This window comes from Pleurodeles waltl, chromosome 8 (assembly GCF_031143425.1).
Source record: "Pleurodeles waltl isolate 20211129_DDA chromosome 8, aPleWal1.hap1.20221129, whole genome shotgun sequence".
Classification (NCBI taxonomy): Eukaryota; Metazoa; Chordata; class Amphibia; order Caudata; family Salamandridae; genus Pleurodeles; species Pleurodeles waltl.
This window is the reverse complement of record NC_090447.1, coordinates 463,877,387-463,896,019: the sequence shown is the minus strand read 5'-3', so window position 1 is coordinate 463,896,019 and position 18,633 is coordinate 463,877,387. Positions and strand designations below refer to the sequence as shown.

At 49.5% G+C, this 18,633-nt stretch overlaps 1 protein-coding gene across 1 annotated transcript in view; it reads right to left on the bottom strand.

Annotated features, from left to right (window-relative positions):
* Positions 1 to 13,443: 13,443 nt before the first annotated feature.
* The window catches only part of IL1R2 (interleukin 1 receptor type 2), a 76,248-nt gene continuing 71,058 nt past the window's right edge, over positions 13,444 to 18,633 (bottom strand). The window contains exon 9 of the mRNA XM_069204427.1: positions 13,444 to 15,446. Within this exon, the coding sequence (XP_069060528.1) occupies positions 15,319 to 15,446 (128 nt within the window). The 3' untranslated portion in view covers positions 13,444 to 15,318. The remainder of the gene's footprint in view (positions 15,447 to 18,633) is intronic.

The window sequence follows — 18,633 nt, the reverse complement described above, 5'->3', positions numbered from 1 at the left end:
AGCGATGGTTGCGATGCCCTCTGGTCGGAATCCCTCTGATTATCTGTCTAAAAGTGTGTTGTATTTATATAGATCTACAAGGTCCCCTGACATAAGTGTTATTCATAACAATAGATAACAGGCATGCTTGGGACGGCAATTAATATCAACAATCCCTCGAAAGTATAGAGAGGGAAAATCCCTAAGTGTGAATGCCTACTGAATGTTTGTCTTTCGTGCTTGATCTTGACGCCTTGGCGCAGTGACACTGATAATAGAACCCATAACAAGTGGCCTAACTATAAACAAGGCCGCCATTTTAAAGGAAATAAATAATTAAATGGACTAAGCCAGAGCAAGCTAAGTAGGTTAAAAGTCACTGGGTGACGGGGGCACAAGTTTACAAGCCTACGGCTAAGCTAACTCCTGTTAACCCGTTAAAACAAACTAGGATTCACTACAGTCCTGTTGCCAGCGGAAGAAGAACTGGACCTGCACCTTGCACCCGGGACCCCCAGGGGGACTCCAAGGACTTCAACACCATTGAACCCTGCACCTGGATTCTGCCTACTGTGAGTCCTAACCGTCCAAGTGGTGCTCCCTCAGTCCTGAACCCTTAAATTCAGGATAAATGTGGTCTGGCTGCCAAGCTATGGTTCCCATCAGAACCAATCAAGTGTGGGGCAACACAACATAGCCCTCACAGTCCCCGACGGAACTGATGCAGCTCGACGCAAATCAATGCGGAACTCATCTTATAGCCCACGCAACCCCTCATCAGAACTGACGCAATGTGGTGCAATGCCCCACATCCAGGACATACGGTATAATTCTCAGTAGCTAACCTGGCCCATGCATCTGGCCCACACTTTATCGCTGTCAGCCTAAATTTATGACTTTGTCCCATTCTGGTACAACTAGAAAACCACAGTTGGCGCTTTGTGTTTAGAGGCACTATTTTTACTTAAATCTTTAAAATTGCATATCTCTGGTTTTACTGAGCTGTTTTGATCTCAAATAATTTATCAAATTTTATTGTTTCTAAATTGGTTGGATTTTTTGTGTGTTGTGTTTTCACTTTATTACTATTTGGGTGCTGCATAAATACTTTGCACATTGCCTCTAAGTCAAGCTTAACTGCTTTTGTGCCAAGTTAACAGAGGCTTAGGCACAAGTTAATTTAGTGACTTTTTGTGGTTTACCATGACAAGGACTGTGGTTGTTGCGTGAACAGGGTTTCACTCCACTCAACCAACAACCGCATTTCTCACATTTATGAAGAGCTGTGCTGCACTTTCCTGATGCCTACTGACTTGTAAACACTGGGTTACCTTTTCATTTGTTTCTAAGGAATATGGGCTGTACACACTAACACTGTGGATACAGGTGTGAATCAGGGGTAGAGACAAGCACAAGTTTGAATACTCGTATTCGCAGCTTAATTATTATGTGATTAAATGCTGTAGGCTTTGGAGCCAATCATTTAAAAAGATTCAGGGGGTAATTCAGACCTCGGCGGTAAAAGGCACTTACTGCCGGTCAGAAGACCGCCATAACACCGCCGCGGTAAACCGCCACGGTCATTCTGACCCGCAACTGGCAAACCGCCAAAAACCCGACATCCACAAAAGTCCGCCACACCAAAGGTTAGCAAAAAACTGGCGATGACCAAACCTCCACCGTCACACCAACAGAAAAACGCCCATGCCATTACGACCCACGAATCCACGCGGCGGTCTTTCAACCGCGGTATTCCATTGGCGGTACACACCGCCGCGCTCAAAATACACACACCCTTACAAAACACAACTGCATTGGACAATTTGAAACACACACACCTGATACACATACAAACAACACTCCCACACACCCAATACAATATAAAACACACATCCACATCACCCACAAACCCCTTCGAAAAAAAAATTCGACAGAAAGCCAGAGATAGACAGCACTGCTTAGACAACACCATCACACAGAGGCAAACCACACCATCACCCACACAATATCCACGCACAAAACACCACACATCACCACACTCACCACACTCATCAACACATACACCACCCCACACCTCCTCCACATCACGCTATGGCACCCCAAAGACACCCCCGGTTCTCAGACGCCGAACTCCGGGTCATGGTGGAGGAAATAGTTCGGGTAGAGCCCCAGCTCTTCGGGACACAGGTGCAGCACACCACCATTGCCAGGAAGATGGAGCTATGGCAAAGGATAGTCAATAGGGTCAACGCTGTGGGACAGCATCCACGAAATCTGGATGACATCAGGAAGCGCTGGAACGACGTACGGGGGAAGGTGCGTTCCATGGTATCAAGGCACAACATCGCGGTGCAGAAGACTGGTGGCGTACCCCCACCTACTCCCCCAGAATTTACAGCATGAGAGGAGGAAGTCTTGCACATCCTGCATCCTGAGGGCCTCGCAGGAGTATCTGGAGGAATGGACTCTGGTAAGTCAAATCTTAACTACTTCTTCCCACCCCCACCCCACCTGCATGCCAGCACATACCCCCACCCTCACCCCCACCCCCATCACACCTACTCCCTGCAAATGGCTCACCATCACAACCCACCCATCCCAACACCAAGACCTGCATGCGTCCACAAAGAATGGACACCCATCACCAAAGCATGCCCACTGCACATACACATCTCCCCCACAAGCCACCCTCACAAACGCCCACACACAGGAATGCCAGCCCTGGGGTACACGGGCACCCACCCATTGACCGATATGGCACACACTGAAGCAATAACCATACCTCTATACCCCTGCAGGACCCGAACGCCACTACACCGCCCAGTAGGTTCCAGAAATGTCCATCCCACCCCCAGAAGAGGCCACCAGTGATGACAGCAGCTCTGTCTCCCTGGACCCAGATGACCAGCCCGGACCATCGGGGACCTCTGGACAGTCGGTTACCCTCACACAGCCACAGGCCACAGCAGACCCAACCCCCTCTGGGAACACCAGCACAGCTCCCACCCAGCGGGCCCATGCCTCTGTCTCCAGGACACGTCAATCAGCGGTGTGTCCACCACTACAGGGCACCCAGGTTAACCCACCACCCCAACAACAACAGGGACCTGGGGGCAGTGGTAGTGGGCACACGGTCCAAGGGACAGAGGCCCAGGGAAACAGGGGAACTGGGAGGGCTGCTGTGCGACAGGGGGGGGACAGGCCAAGGGAACCCACTCTCCACGAGGCCCTCTCCTCCATCATGGGAGCATACCACCACTCCCAGGAGACAATGGCGACGGTACTGGCCAGGTTCCAGGAGATCCAGGTCATGCAGGAGCAACAGTACATGGGGTTCAGGGAAGAACTCAGAACCATCAGTTCCGCAATGGGCACCATCGTAGGGGCACTCAACCAGATTGTCACCACATTGCGGGACCATGTGGCACCACAAAGGGCCCCTGTCACTAGCATGGACCAAGAACAGGCAACCACCTCCGCCGGCGCTAGTGGACAGGAGGCCCCCACACAACAACAGGCCACCAGAACCCCACCTCCTGCAGAAGAAGAACCACCCCGCAAGCGGGGCCTGAGATCTCGTAAGAAGACAGAGTAGGATGTCAAGACCCCCGCCAGCAAAGGATACCCCCTGGTGTCATCCCACTGTCCCACATTGTCACCCTGTCCAACCTTTAACTGCCCCTGCTCCACCTTCCACAGGCATATGGACAATGCACCTGTGAGACTAAAAAGCAGGACTCTGCCATGGACATTCCTCCACCATCACCCATCACCGATTTCCCACCATGTCCCTAAATTCAGCATTTTAATAAAAAAACTTATTGCACAAAAACAATCTGGAGTCTGCCTGTATTGTGAACAAATATTTTGAACATAATGCTGCCAAAATGTCCAGTTACACAGTGATGAAAACATACCACTGTCATTCAGCTGTAGTCCATGGGGAAACAAAGCAGAGGTCACGCAGTGGGGGCCACATCTCTGAAATTAGAAGGGAAAGTCACAACTCAGTTAACATACACAGGGGAATAGATCAGACAGTAGAGACTGTAAGTAACTGTAAAATGCCAGTGTTGATTCTTACCAGTGTGTCATTGAAAATACTGTAGTATCACTGTGTCCCTGTTGTCTGTGTCGTCCCCGTCGTCTTCCTCCTCTTCACTCTCCACAGGTTCCACCGCTGCCACAACACCACCATCTGGACCATCCTCCTGCAGGAAAGGCACCTGGTGTCGCAAAGCCAGGTTGTGAAGCATACAGCAGGCCACGATGATATGACACACCTTCTTTGGTGAGTACATTAGGGATCCACCTGTCATATGCAGGCCCCTAAACCTGGCCTTCAGGAGGCCGAAGGTCCGCTCAATCACCCTCCTAGTACGCCCATGGGCCTCATTGTACCGTTCCTCTGCCCTGGTCCTGGGATTCCTCACTGGGGTCAGTAGCCACGACAGGTTGGGGTAACCAGAGTCACCTATTAGCCACACACAGTGTCTCTGTAGCTGTTCCATCACATAAGGGATGCTGCTATTTCGCATGATATACGCGTCATGAACTGACCCAGGGAACTTGGCATTTACATGGGAGATGTACTGGTCAGCCAAACAGACCACCTGGACATTCATCAAATGATAACTTTTTCTGTTCCTGTACACCTGTTCACTTCCTCTGGGGGGTACCAAAGCCACATGGGTGCCATCAATGGCACCAATGATGTTGGGAATATGTCCAAGGGTATAGAAATCACCCTTCACTGTAGCCAAATCCTCCACCTCAGGGAAAACAATGTAGCTCAGCATGTATTTCATCAGGGCAGACAACACTCTGGATAAAACCTTAGAAAACATAGGCTGAGACATCCCAGATGAAATGGCCACTGTTGTTTGGAATGATCCACTAGCCAAAAAATGGAGTACTGACAGAACCTGCACTAGAGGGGGAATCCCTGTGGGTTGGCGGATGGGTGACATCAGGTCTGGCTCCAGCTGGGCACACAGTTCCTGTATAGTGGCACGGTCAAGTCTGTAGGTGAGTATGACATGTCGTTCTTCCATTGTCGACAGGTCCACCAGCGGTCTGTACACGGGAACAGCCCCCCATCTCCTCACAAGTCCCTGTGGACGGTGCCTAGGAAGGACAACATGGAGCACAGAGTCAATCAACCCACAGGTACGTTCACACAGCTTGCACTGTACACGATTCTCTATGCATTGAATGGCATGTATGAGTGGCAATGCAAGGCCTAGGCCTGTGTGACGCAGTAGAAATTAAGCCATGTGGGCCTTTGAAATGGCGGCTGCCTGACCTGTGAAGTGTGACAATGTGATGTGAGCTCATTGAGCTGGCGTGGCACACCGTGGCGGTAGGCGGTCGAAGACCGCGGTGCAAAGCCGCATTGGTTAACATTGAACCCTATGGGTTTCAGGAGCCAATGAGGATGTGCGCCGGTGGTCGCGGTACGCACCGCCGCGGTACGCACCGCCGCGGTCGTAACCGCCATTTTCTATCTGCCTAATCACTCGAGACCTGATCATCCACAGGAGAGGACCTATACTGCAAGTGCTGCTGTGACCTCGGTCTGGAAGTGACAATGGCTGCTGCGACTGGGGAAAGGGCCCCTGCCTTCACTTCAGAAGAGTTGGAGACCCTCATGGATGGGGTCCTCCCCCAGTATGCGCTACTCTACGGTCCTCCAGACCAACAGGTAAGTACACTGGGACCATGCTTAGTGGCAATGCCTGGGTTGAGTGGGGTGAATGAACGATGGTGGTGAGGGGAGCGAATGAGGAATGCATCGCACGACAGATGAGAGCATGTTCCACACGGTAAGGTTGGGGAGGGGGGGCCACTCACATCGACCATGCAGAAAAGTGATGATGTTTCTTTTCCCACCCTGTACATGTCACATAGGTCAGCGCCCATCAGAAGATCGACATTTGGCGTGCCATCGCCAAGGACGTCCGGGCCCTGGGGGTCCACAACAAACGGGGCACCCACTGCCACAAGAGGTGGGAGGACATCCGCCGCGGGAGCAGAAAGACCGCCGAGGCACTGCTGGGGATGGCCTCCCAACCTAGGAGGGGTGCCACACGGCAATTGACCCCCCTGATGTCCCGGATCCTGGCGGTGGCCTACCCCGATTTGGATGGGCGCGTGAGGACATCACAGCAGACACAAGGGGGTGAGTACCAGCACATTCTGCTATCTTTGCGCGCAGTGGAGGTGCCTGGGTGGGGGAGGAGGGCTGTGGGTATCCCTAGGCCAGGGCGATTTCTGTAGGCTAGGCCCCTCCGTGAGGCATGGCCCTGTGCCCCCGCCCCCCACCTCTGTAGGGTGCCTAGTACAGCTATTCATGGCCCTGTGTCATCTATGTGTGCAGTTGTCGTCCACAGGCTTGTAGGCCATGTCCCAGTGATTGAGTAGTGTACCCCAAGTGCGCGGTGTAGTGCAGTGGGCTTCTGTGTCTCTCCTCTCCGCCAACGGTGTCGCCAATGCATGCACTCAACATGTCTTTATTTCTTCTCCCCCCCCTTTTTTTTGGTCTTCCTGTTCATGTGTGCATTAGCATCATCAGGCGGAGGAGAAGTGGCATTGGCGCACAAGGGAGCTGCATCTCACATGGCCCCGGAGGGCCATGCAACCGACTCCGATTTCACCAGTGAGATGGAGGGCGAGGGGAGCTCCACAACGGGGACCCGTGGAGACGTCAGCGACACCGACACGTCCTCGGAAGGGAGCTCCCTTGTGGTGGCGGCAACATCCGTGCCCACCGCTACAACAGGTACAGCCGCCACCCAGTGCACCAGCTCCGCCCTCCCAGCAGCCCCTCAGCGTTCGCCCCGTGCCCGCTCGGCCAGGAAGCCGGCCATCTCCTTCGCCCCAGGCACCTCAGGCCCTGCCCCAGTTACCCCTGCTGCCCTCAGTGCGGAGATCATTGACCTCCTCCAGATGCTCATTGTTGGGCAGTCTACCCTTTTGAATGCCATCCAGGGTGTAGAAAGGGAGGTGCATCGGAGCAATGCATACCTGGAGGGCATTCATTCGGGTCAGGCTGCCCATCAGCGATCGTTCAATGCTCTGGCCTCAGCACTGACGGCAGCCATTGTCCCTGTCTCCAGCCTCCCTCCTCCAACTCCCTCCACCCAGTCCCACTCCCCTGTTCCTCTGCCTATCCCAGCTACACCTACAGACCAGCCTGCACACACCTCAACACCCAAGGGCAGCTCATCCAGACATAAGCACCACAGATCACACAAGCATTCACCCAAGCAACATCCACATGCAGACATGCCAACAGCCACTGCCTCCTCTGTGTCCCCCTCCTCCTCGTCTCCCTCCTCCCTCCCTGTGACGTCTCCACTCACACCTGCATGCACACCACCATCAGCCAGTACGTCCATCATCAGCACACCCTCCAGAACACTCCGCACACGTGCAGTCACCACCCCCACTGCCATTTACACGTCCCCTGTGTCCTCTCCCACTGTGTCTGTCACCCCCTCTTCCAAACCACACAAACGCAGGCAGCCACCCACCCAACAGCCATCCACCTCACGACAGCCTCCGTCACAAGCACCTGCACCCAAAGACAGCACACTTGACTCTCCTACAACCACATGCTCTTCCTCCACTCCCATACCCACTACAACTACCCGTCCCTGTCTTTCTAAATTGATTTTACTTTCTAACCTTGACCTCTTTCCAACCACTGACCCACCCCCTCCATCTCATAAGACTCCAATCAGCACCTCAGCCACCACAAGCCCTGCATCTACTAGGACCATAGTTCAGGGCTATTGGAGTCCACCAGCTCCTAGGGCAGGAACATCGGCCAGCAGCAAGGGGGCAGCCAGCCCACCCCCTGGGAAGAGAACCAAAAAAGTGAAGGGCCGGCGCGACAGGCCTGAGACGGCTGCCCCCAAGGACACTAGCCTTGCCCCGTCACCTGGCACATCCACAAAGGGAGGCAAGGGCCCCAGAGATTCTGCGAAGGAGGGCAAGGGCAGCAGGGCGGACAAGTCCGGCAGCAGGCGAGCTGCCCAGGAGGGCCCCACCAGCCCCATTTGGGGTGTGACGGAGGACACCCACGGGCCCAGGACTCCAGCACAGGAGGGCCCCGCAAGCGAAAGGTCGGATGGCGACTGAGCGGGGAATATTGGGCAGATCTGGTTCCCTAGGAACACAAGACAAGCACCACTGTACAGGGCCCCGCCAAGACAGGCACTGCTTAACAGGGCCCGCCATGACAAGCACCGCTGAACAGGGCCCGCTGTGAGAAGCACCGCTGAACAGGGCCCCGCCAAGACAGGCACCGCTGAACAGGGCCCGCCGTGAGAAGTACCGCTGAACAGGGCCTGCCGTGAGAAGCACCGCTGAACAGGGCCCGTCGTGAGAAGCACCGCTGAACAGGGCCCCGCCAAGACAGGCACCGCTGAACAGGGCCCGCCGTGACAAGTACCGCTGAACAGGGCCCGCCGTGAGAAGCACCGCTGAACAGGGCCCCGCCAAGACAGGCACCGCTGAACAGGGCCCGCCGTGACAAGCACCGCTGAACAGGGCCCCGCCAAGACAGGCACCGCTGAACAGGGCCTGCCGTGAGAAGCACCGCTGAACAAGGCCCCGCCAAGACAGGCACCGCTGAACAGGGCCCGCCGTGACAAGCACCGCTGAACAGGGCCCCGCCAAGACAGGCACCGCTGAACAGGGCCCGCCGTGACAAGCACCGCTGAACAGGGCCTGCCGTGAGAAGCACCGCTGAACAGGGCCCCGCCAAGACAAGCACCGCTGAACAGGGCCCACCGTGACAAGTACCGCTGAACAGGGCCCGCCATGACAAGCACCGCTGAACAGGGCCCCGGCAAGACAAGCATCGCTCCGCTGGGCCCTTCCTGTCAAGCACCGCTCCGCTGGGCCCTTCATCTCAAGCACCGCTCCGCTGGGCCCTTCCTGTCAAGCACCGCTCCGCTGGGCACCGCCGTCTCTGAAGTGCTCTGCTGGGCCCTTCCTCTCAAGCACCGCTCCACTGGGCCCTTCATCTCAAGCACCGCTCCGCTGGGCCCTTCATCTCAAGCACTGCTCCGCTGGGCCCTTCCTGTCAAGCACCGCTCCGCTGGGCCCTTCCTGTCAAGCACCGCTCCGCTGGGCACCGCCGTCTCTGAACTGCTCTGCTGGGCCCTTCCTCTCAAGCACCGCTCAGCTGGGCCCTTCATCTTAAGCACCACTCCGCTGGGCCCTTCCTGTCAAGCACCGCTCCGCTGGGCCCTTCATCTCAAGCACCGCTCCGCTGGGCCCTTCCTGTCAAGCACCGCTCCGCTGGGCACCGCCGGGCACCGCCGTCTCTGAACTGCTCTGCTGGGCCCTTCCTCTTAAGCACCGCTCTGCTGGGCCCTTCATCTCAAGCACCGCTCCGCTGGGCCCTTCATCTCAAGCACCGCTCCGCTGGGCCCTTCATCTCAAGCACCGCTCCGCTGGGCCCTTCCTGTCAAGCACCGCTCCGCTGGGCACCACCGTCTCTGAACTGCTCTGCTGGGCCCTTCCTCTCAAGCACTGCTCCGCTGGGCCCTTCATCTCAAGCACCGCTCCGCTGGTCCCTTCATCTCAAGCACCGCTCCGCTGGGCCCTTCATCTCAAGCACCGCTCCGCTGGGCCCTTCCTGTCAAGCACCGCTCCGCTGGGCACCTCCGTCTCTGAACTGCTCTGCTGGGCCCTTCCTCTCAAGCACCGCTCCGCTGGGCCCTTCCTGTCAAGCACCGCTCCGCTTGGCACCGCCGTCTCTGAACTGCTCTGCTTGGCCCTTCATCTCAAGCACCGCTCTGCTGGGCCCTTCCTGTCAAGCACCGCTGGCCCATTCGCAGGGCCGGATCTGTGTCGGGCAGGGCTTCACGAAGCACTCTGGCCACCATGCCTCCTCCATAACCAGTGGAGTCTGTAATCCACCTGATGGACTGTGGCTTTGCACTTCCCAGGATGTAACAGTGGTCAACCCACCCACTGTTTAGACTTGAGAGACTGTGGCTTTGCACTCCCCAGGATGCAGCAGTGGGCAATCCACCCACTGTTTAGACTTGAGAGACTGTGGCTTGGCACTCCCCAGGATGCAGCAGTGGGCAATCCACCCACTGTTTAGACCTCAGAGACTGTGGCTTGGCACTCCCCAGGATGCAGCAGTGGGCAATCCACCCACTGTAGAGACTTGAGAGACTGTGGCTTGGCACTCCCCAGGATGCAGCATTGGGCAATCCACCCACTGTTTAGACTTGAGAGACTGTGGCTTGGCACTCCCCAGGATGGTACAGTGGGCATGGAGGCCCCTCGTGGATCTGGCGTCGTGGACTTATGTGGCTGAGGTGCCCCCCCTTCCCTTCCCCCTGAGGTGCCTGTAGTTTTATTATCTGATGCCCCAGCAGTGTTCTCTCCAATGGAATCGGGTCTCGTGTGTGGGCTTTGCCCATGTGTTTATGCACATTGGCCCACGAACAATGGAAGGTTGCCAAAATGTGCCGGACTTTTGGCCTATGTATATATTGTTTATGATGTTATTTATTTTATTTATATATTTCATATTTCACATTACTTCAAATGTGCTATAATATACTTCAATTTTAATGATCATTTTATTTTGTCTTTGCATTATTCCGTGGGGTTTGGGGGGTGTCACTCTGACTTGTTGCTCTGCATTGGTGTGTAGGTATTTGGGGGGGGGGGTGTATCGCGTATGTGTGTGCCTGTAACCTTTCCTCCTCCCCCCTCCCCTGTATCGTAGGTGCAGTACTCACCGTTGTCGTCTGCGCCGGCGTTCGTGCTCCTGGTAGAGGAGCAGGTAGACCATAGCTGGTAGGATGTTTAATTCGGGTTCCATGCTGTTCTGATTCCTCGTGGAGTGTATAGAGGTGAGCGTTTTCCCGTTCGTAGTCTGTTTCCGCCGTGTTTTTATCGGCGGGGCTCCCGCCCCGGAAAAGGTGGCGGATTGGTGAGTTGTGATAGGGTGGGTGGTACATTGTCTGCCGCCTGCCTGTTGGCGGTGACCGCCGCGCTGTTTGTTTGTCCCGCCGTGGCGGTCGGAGTGTTAAAGTGGCAGGCTGGGTTGGCGGTTCCCGCCAGGGTCAGAATTCCATTTTTTTTACCGCCTGCCTGTTGGTGGGTTGGCCGCCGCTTTATCACCGACCGCCAGGGTTGGAATGACCCCCTCAGTCTAAATTTTAAATTGCGACTAACTTTGAAGTTCGTCATTTGCTTACACAAATTAAGAGAGCCAATAGTATTTTATTTATGCCAATTGCTATAGTTATTATGACATGTTAGTCTGTTTTCACTCTCCATGAACTTTAGGAGGGCTTGTTGGTTATGTGTTTTATGGTGATAATGGCGTAAATTGAAATGAGTCCTGTGTTGCCGGTCAAAGTATAAAATAAAGACCTCTCTGAAACATTACCCAAGCAAAGGTGATCTGAATGTGGGTGTCACTGAGAGAGAAGGGGAAAGAGAAATCTCGGGATAACATATATTGAGATAACTTGTGATATTTCATTTTTGAATTCCTTGAAACTAACACTTCAAGAACCTCATTCTACATTTCTTGAAGCTTCTCGGCGACCAGAACCACCAGTTTCCCATTGTTTGTTTTCCCCGGGAGGGCTGCGAGATGGAAAAATTATCCACGCCGCTCTTGTGAGATCTATTCGGTGCAGCTATCAGATTAGTGGCTGAGTGGTTCTGTGTTCTGACACAATTCGGACCAGAGGCCATATGTACAAACACTTATTCCCATAAACACAGAATGGGTCAAAACCTTTGCTACATCTGGCCCCAGATTACCAGTTCCCCTGGTAATTGATCATTGCTAAAGTCTCCCTCAGTGTCCCATTTGTAATCGATGGGAACTCTGCCCCCCTTGAATAACTGGTGCTGCGGTGTCAGTAACTCTATGTACTTAGGCCATTCGAGTGACTAGAAGAGAGGACATAATGAGGCCTTAAGTGACCATCCCGCACCATGCAAGTTACCTGATTCCCTGTAGCAGGTACTTAAAGTGTCCAAATATCTCTAATGGGGGTCAAAACAGAATTTATGCCATTTCAAAGCATTCCCAGTGCTGTCACATTTGGGAACTGAGACACAGGGATGTATTGTAATTAGGCCTGGGTTGAGTTCACAGAGTTGCGCTACACAGAGCTCTGTGAAGTGCCCAAAAAACTCTGCAGCGCTACGCATAGTTCTGCAAGCGCCAGAGTACATTAGGTCACACTATTCGCACTGATTTTTAGTGCGTCCCGCACAGAAAAATCAGCGTGAACGTCTCCTTGCGCAGTGCAAGAGGGCGCTGCTTCTTTTCTGCCACTCAAATTGATTTTCTACTCAAGCTGCAGCTACCTTAATGCAAAATGAAGATTTCTCAACCCGAGCGGTCGCAACCATCTGCGACCGCTCGCTTTGAAAAACCTCACTGGGTGGTGAGCTTGAGTAAGATTTTCCTTGCTTGCGCTGTCACCAACTCACCATTGACGAGCGAGGAAAAAACTCTTCTCCACTGCGCTGATTTTTTCGGAACTCCGTACTCTAAGCTTAACTTAATGTGATCGAGTGTGAAGGTCAACATTGGTACTCCCAGGGCACTATTGCAGGGGACTGCACCAATAAAGCAGCAATTTGCACCGACATTTCCAGAACACATCATGGAACTGTGCTGATGCAGATAAAATCTCGCAATGGAATTTGCACCAACTCAACCCTGAAAGTTGGCGTAAATAAAGAATTCACTGTCATGACTGAAATTTTTCACTGTCTATTGTGGGCTACTATTGTTGCAAAAAATGCACTGGCTCCACTGCACTGTCATGGAATCCATAAATGCTGGAGCAGATAATCTGGTTCCACGTTCTCTGGATCCAAAGTCATTGATTGAACAACTCGACGACACATGCCCTCTTAATCTGAACTCCATCCCTCTTCTGTGATGTACCTTGTGAAAATGTTTCACGTACTCAGAGCTTGACCACTTGCTCACATGAAAAAACGGCACAGATTATTTGCATTTTGTTTTTAGCATCTTCCATTTACTTTGATACTAAGGTAAGTGTCACTGATGATGTCTGTGATAAGACAGAAAAGCAAAGGTTCAAGGGCTGTAATGGTTGTTAAATGCCGTCTCCCAGAGTTTGAGAGAAGAAATTAGGCGCAGGGCTATTAAACGGTGGAATTGACATAACAACTGGTATGGCCATCTGCGTATTATAGTGCCGCATTGGAATACTTTACCCATTGACAGAAGAAAGCTGTAAATTAAACAGGGAAAAATAAAAGTAAAAATAATTATTGCAGCACTTGAGCAGAAGGGGTGCTAGCAGCCATTAAAGCCTACTTTCCAGGGCTATGTCAGTCATTAAAAGCCCACTTTCTAGTATATATGCCCGAGTCTCAGGCAAGGACATATAAAAAATGGCTATTGCACTATTAGAACATTTCACTGAGGACACATTTTCTATTTTAAAGAGGAATAACCAGAAAAGTTAACATGGGACCAGTCACTATTGGCAATCTGTCACTCGGTTGTCTTCAAAGGAGCTGTCAACATTCCAATTTTTTTATATATTTTCGACAGATTTGATGAGGATTCTCTTCTGTTTGATTGTGTGATGGATTTAATATATGAAAGGATGGACAAATCAGCATAGGATGGGGAGCATGTGGAAATACACAATCCAGAAGGAGCAGGACAGATGTGTGCTGTACAAATGATGACATAGCATACTACAACATGACATACCACACAAAAAGACAATAATATACTGTATCATACCATAACAAAACACTAAAGAAAAAACAAAATTCTGTATATTTGAACCTTGAAACAACATAGTTAGGACAGCTACAAGAGTCAGGTAAAAGTGAATTTGAAATATTATAAGTATTTTTTATATAATAATTGATTCTTTTATTTAGACATCTGTATAACACTTTGGGTACACGTCTTCAAGTACATTATAAATGTTCCTGAAAATGACACGTGTTTGACTGTGTACATATATAGAGGACATTCTGCCTGTGAAAAGACCCCAGAATCGTTTCGGATTGTAACACCAGAGGAAATGTCCACATGTTGGCATCAATTGTAAAAGCACTTTTCAAACACCTATGAACGTTAAGGGCCTGATTGTGATTTAGATCTTGGTGGACGGGTTACTCTGTCACAAACGTGACAGTTATTCCGTCCACCGTATTGCAATTTCCATAGAAAATAATGGAATCGTAATGCAGTGTCTGGGATATCTGTTGTGCTTGTGACAGAGTAACCCCGTCTGCTAAGATCTTAATCAGGCCCTTAATGTATTTCAAGATGTGCAAGCTGAAAAAAAGTAGGGGTACTAGCCTCAACTTTTTTCCCCACCCAAAAGGTGGGATCATGGAGTTTGCACCAATGCTAAACATTAACTATCATAGATATTGATCTTGTTTTTGACACACAAAATTATATTTAATACAGATACAATTCTGTTTGCTCTGTTGTTCTATCCTAAAGCAGCAGAAATAGTGACAAAGGGGTTGACTCTATTTTTACATAGTGCAGAATGATGAATCTTAATATTAGGCCGGTCAAGGAGAGTTTGTACCAACCTTTGGAAATGTCTTTGTGCCATGCAGTGCAAGTTTGCAAATGAAATGACACTCAAACCCAATGACTAGTGTAAAATAACATTTGAAACAATGGACCGAAGGAAAAATGAAACTTTTGAAATGATCATTAAGTGCAAATGTGTTGCATGGGTATCAGTGCAAATGTTGTGACCAAGGGCCAGATGTAGCAAAGGTTTTTACCCATTCTTTGTCTACGGGAAAAAGTGTTCGTACATATGGCCCCAAATTCCACTGCGGTTGTGCAATGTTATACAATCTGGGAAACAAAAAACAACCCAATATCGACAGCTGAAGGCAGTGAGATGGACTGGTCTGCAGTTCACAGGTTTGAATTCTGGCACGGTCAACTTCACCTTCCATCCTTATGAGGTATGTAAACCGAGGACTCTTCGTTTAAGTAGTATTCACAAGTCGAACAGCGCATAGCAATGGCACAAGTGCTTGTTTCAGGTGCTATATAAAAATAAGTCATTATCAGTACAAAATATACATGCATTGCATTCCTTTGGCTCACAGTCTAACATGTTTTTTGTTTTTTTTTTAAACAATCATTCATTATTTTTCTTCCAGAACATCAATGTCTTAAATGCTCCTTTCTGCAAAACACGTCTCATCGCACAAGCACATGCTACCCTTGTGAATATTTCCTGTTGTGAAAGTGTGCCTTCATGCACTTTTAAAAATTCAATGTCCAATTGAGTGGGCGGTTCAGCACGAAGTTAAAGCATAGCCTTTCTGAGTTCTTGCGCGCCTGCACCTGTACGCGCAAATAGCACCCGCAATCAGGAACACCGCTGCCACCGGAACTGCTGCAACATACCAGGAAAAAGAGGACTCTGAAAAAATGCAAATAGCAACATTAGCATTTTGGGGCATTAAAAGGGAAATGCATAACAACAAGCAAATCTTAACCAGGAATTCACGTTACAAAAAAACAGAAATTGCCTCAGGTTACATTAACAGCTGATTAAACCAAATGCGGTGCTCAACACAAAACTATTTACCATTTTATTTAGAAGCACAGCTGCGGACAAAAAGTAACAATGTAGATATAGACGTAGAGGGCATTTCTTATTCTGCACTGTTGCTTAAAGACTTGGGCCCATCTTTACTAACATTTTGCGTCAGGGATGCTACATCTTAGACGCCAAATGCCAGTCGAAATTGGCAAAGTAATTCAAGGGCCGATGTGCGTCGCCTTGCGTGCCTTTGTGGGAAAAAAAACACTAATTCAAAGCAGAGCTTTGCACTGTGTTGTGTTAGATTGCATCAGGTAGGCATTACATGGGTGGAGCACGGGTGTTCCCAATCATCCATCCATGTATTTTGATCCAAAGCCAGATTAATTGTAGGCAGTAAACCTGGGTTTGTGCCACAATGGTGTGCCTACCAGAAATAGGTGTAATGAGGATAAATATCTAAATTTTTCCTCATTACTTCCTCTTTGTGCTGCATTCTGCAGCACACAGCACAAAAACAATACTGCCCTTAACACAGGCACTGTTGCACCACGGCACAAGGGTGCCTACGTTGGCACTATGTTACCTGAAGTGCACCAACACAATGAGAGGGCAGAAGTGCCCCATATTTCAGCAGATATGGTGCATTTCCGCCCTCTCCCTTTCACGCAACACCTTGTTGCATTGGGTTGAGTGAAAGGTTAGTAAATTCAGGCAAGACAAGCACAGTTATTGGTTCGTTGCACCAACAGCATTGCTCTGGTTGCTACTGCCAACCAAACAACTATCTGTAGCATTAGCTAATGTTTGACTCCAACTTCACAGGTAAGTGTGTCCGCCTTGGATCTTGGCTTGACTTGGCTTCAAGACTAGATCACTCTTCCTAGTGATCTGTCTCTAAAGATGTCCTTTGGCTTAAATAGGTAGAAAATGAATAATGTGCTTTCTCTTCTGAAGCTCATTCAAAACTGGAAGGTAAATCTGCCTCTCTGGCAGTAAAGCATCATTCATTTCTAGCATTCTATTCTACTAAATTGTGTATGGAAATGTGGTATTTTGTGTAATTAATATGCTGTGATCTCAGTACTAGTGTATCTACTGTTTTTTAATTTGCTTCACTGTGTTGACAAATATATTCCTGATACCCTTGCAATCTAAAGACGCTAATTCTATGTCCTCGGACTTGTGCCCAACTTCTTGAACGCGGCTTTTGGCACAGACCATCCTCTTAAAGAAGTAGGATTATCATGCAACATTTCTGAGCAATTTTATTCAGCAGTGAATTTAAACATCAAACAGATTGATATATTATTTTTTTTTATCCAAAGTGCACTCAAGTTGATACTTATTCAGTAAAGCAAAAATAATGAAGTTAATGCACTAATACCCGAAAATAAATGCTTGCATCCAAGGGAATATTTATAAATCATACATGTTCTGAACCAGTATTTCCAGTCGAACATTAATTCAGCAGTACTGCTTACCTAATAGCTGGTGTGTTATTATATTTTTAGGAACACAGAACCAGTTTGGAGTGGTTTCGTGTTTCAGGTGCCACTTCAGGCTGTTCTTCAGAAATATACTTTGTGCAGTGAGGCTCCCCCCAACAGGGTAGTCTCCATCCTGAAGTACCCACAAAAGTGGCAGAAAGAGATGTGAATTTTCCACACCTGGATATCAACAGCATCACAGACAGTGATCATAAAAAGCGAAAAAAGCTGGCCTCACTCAAAGGACCCATCTCGCCATTAGAAACTGCGACTACAGTCCTAACCATCACCCCCACCTACTGCCAAGTGACAGTACTAAAGAAAGACTTATCAGTAGGCTCTCTCAGCAAAAGGACCTGATCACATTTCTGTAGGAGCCCTGTCTCTCCTGTCCCCACATCAGTGTCTAGGTCTGCTTGATGAATGTAAAAAAATACGCTCCCACTAGCTGAGAAAACAAGCTCTCCTCCATTTTGTGCACAAGCATAATCCAGTGGCATCCAAAATGGACCTACTGACCGCCATTACTTTGCTTCACTTAAACATACACTACATGTATCACATATGGCCATACACAAACGCACACAACAAACTCTTGGGATGTTAACACTGTGGACATTTCAGATCTGCAATGGCTCTTCTGGCTAAACAAACAACCTTGAATGAGATTAGGTAACAAAACAAGGTGTCAATTTGACTGCATTGGCTAGATGCTCTTAGTCTGGGCTAAATAACTAATTGTTAGTGAGTGAGTGAATCATCCTTTCAAACAGAAAATTGAAGAAAGGCCAATAAATGAGCCATTTCCTAAAGAAGATTTTTGCACCACCTCCACTTGTGCAGTGCATGGACACTGTATCGAGCTTGGGATACTCCTAACTATGTTTAAAAGGGCTGCCCTGGGATTGACGCATAGTAGGCTAGAGCTTTTAATGTTCAAATTATGTGCACACTCAGACTTGCTTATTTAAGCACTCGTCCCCAGACATTGAGCAATATATATTATGCTTCTTTCTACAGCTTACATGGTTAGATTGCTTGGATTTCAGAAAGCCTTCTCCTACTATACTCCAAACCCCTGCATGCAAAATTTACCTTGACTTACTCCTGAGAGATTCCTGTCCTTTTTTCAGAGTGACCCTCTCCTCAACTTCCATCCTGTGTATGCCTTCTATTTCTGAGTGTAGCCTCCGCTCAGTCTCATGTATGTCTGTCTTGATGTATATTATTGTAATTCTGCATATGGCTGACACAACAGTTCATAGATCACAATCTTTCCTTCTTTAAAACCCTGTACCAGCAACCTATCAATACCTAACCCCACCAACCTATTTATTTAACTCACCAACCATTTTCCTGAAACCACATAGCACCAGCTACTGATCACAGCCAACTGGAATGCTGTTTTTTTCTTAAGAGCACATGACTAGTCCCAATAACCGACAATACCTATAGATTAACCACTAACCCTAGGTTCCAGAGTAGCATGCTACTCACCATAGAGCTTGTCAATGCCTCGTCAAAGTTAGTATTCACTTTATAACTGCAATTACAATTAAATGACAATTATGGTC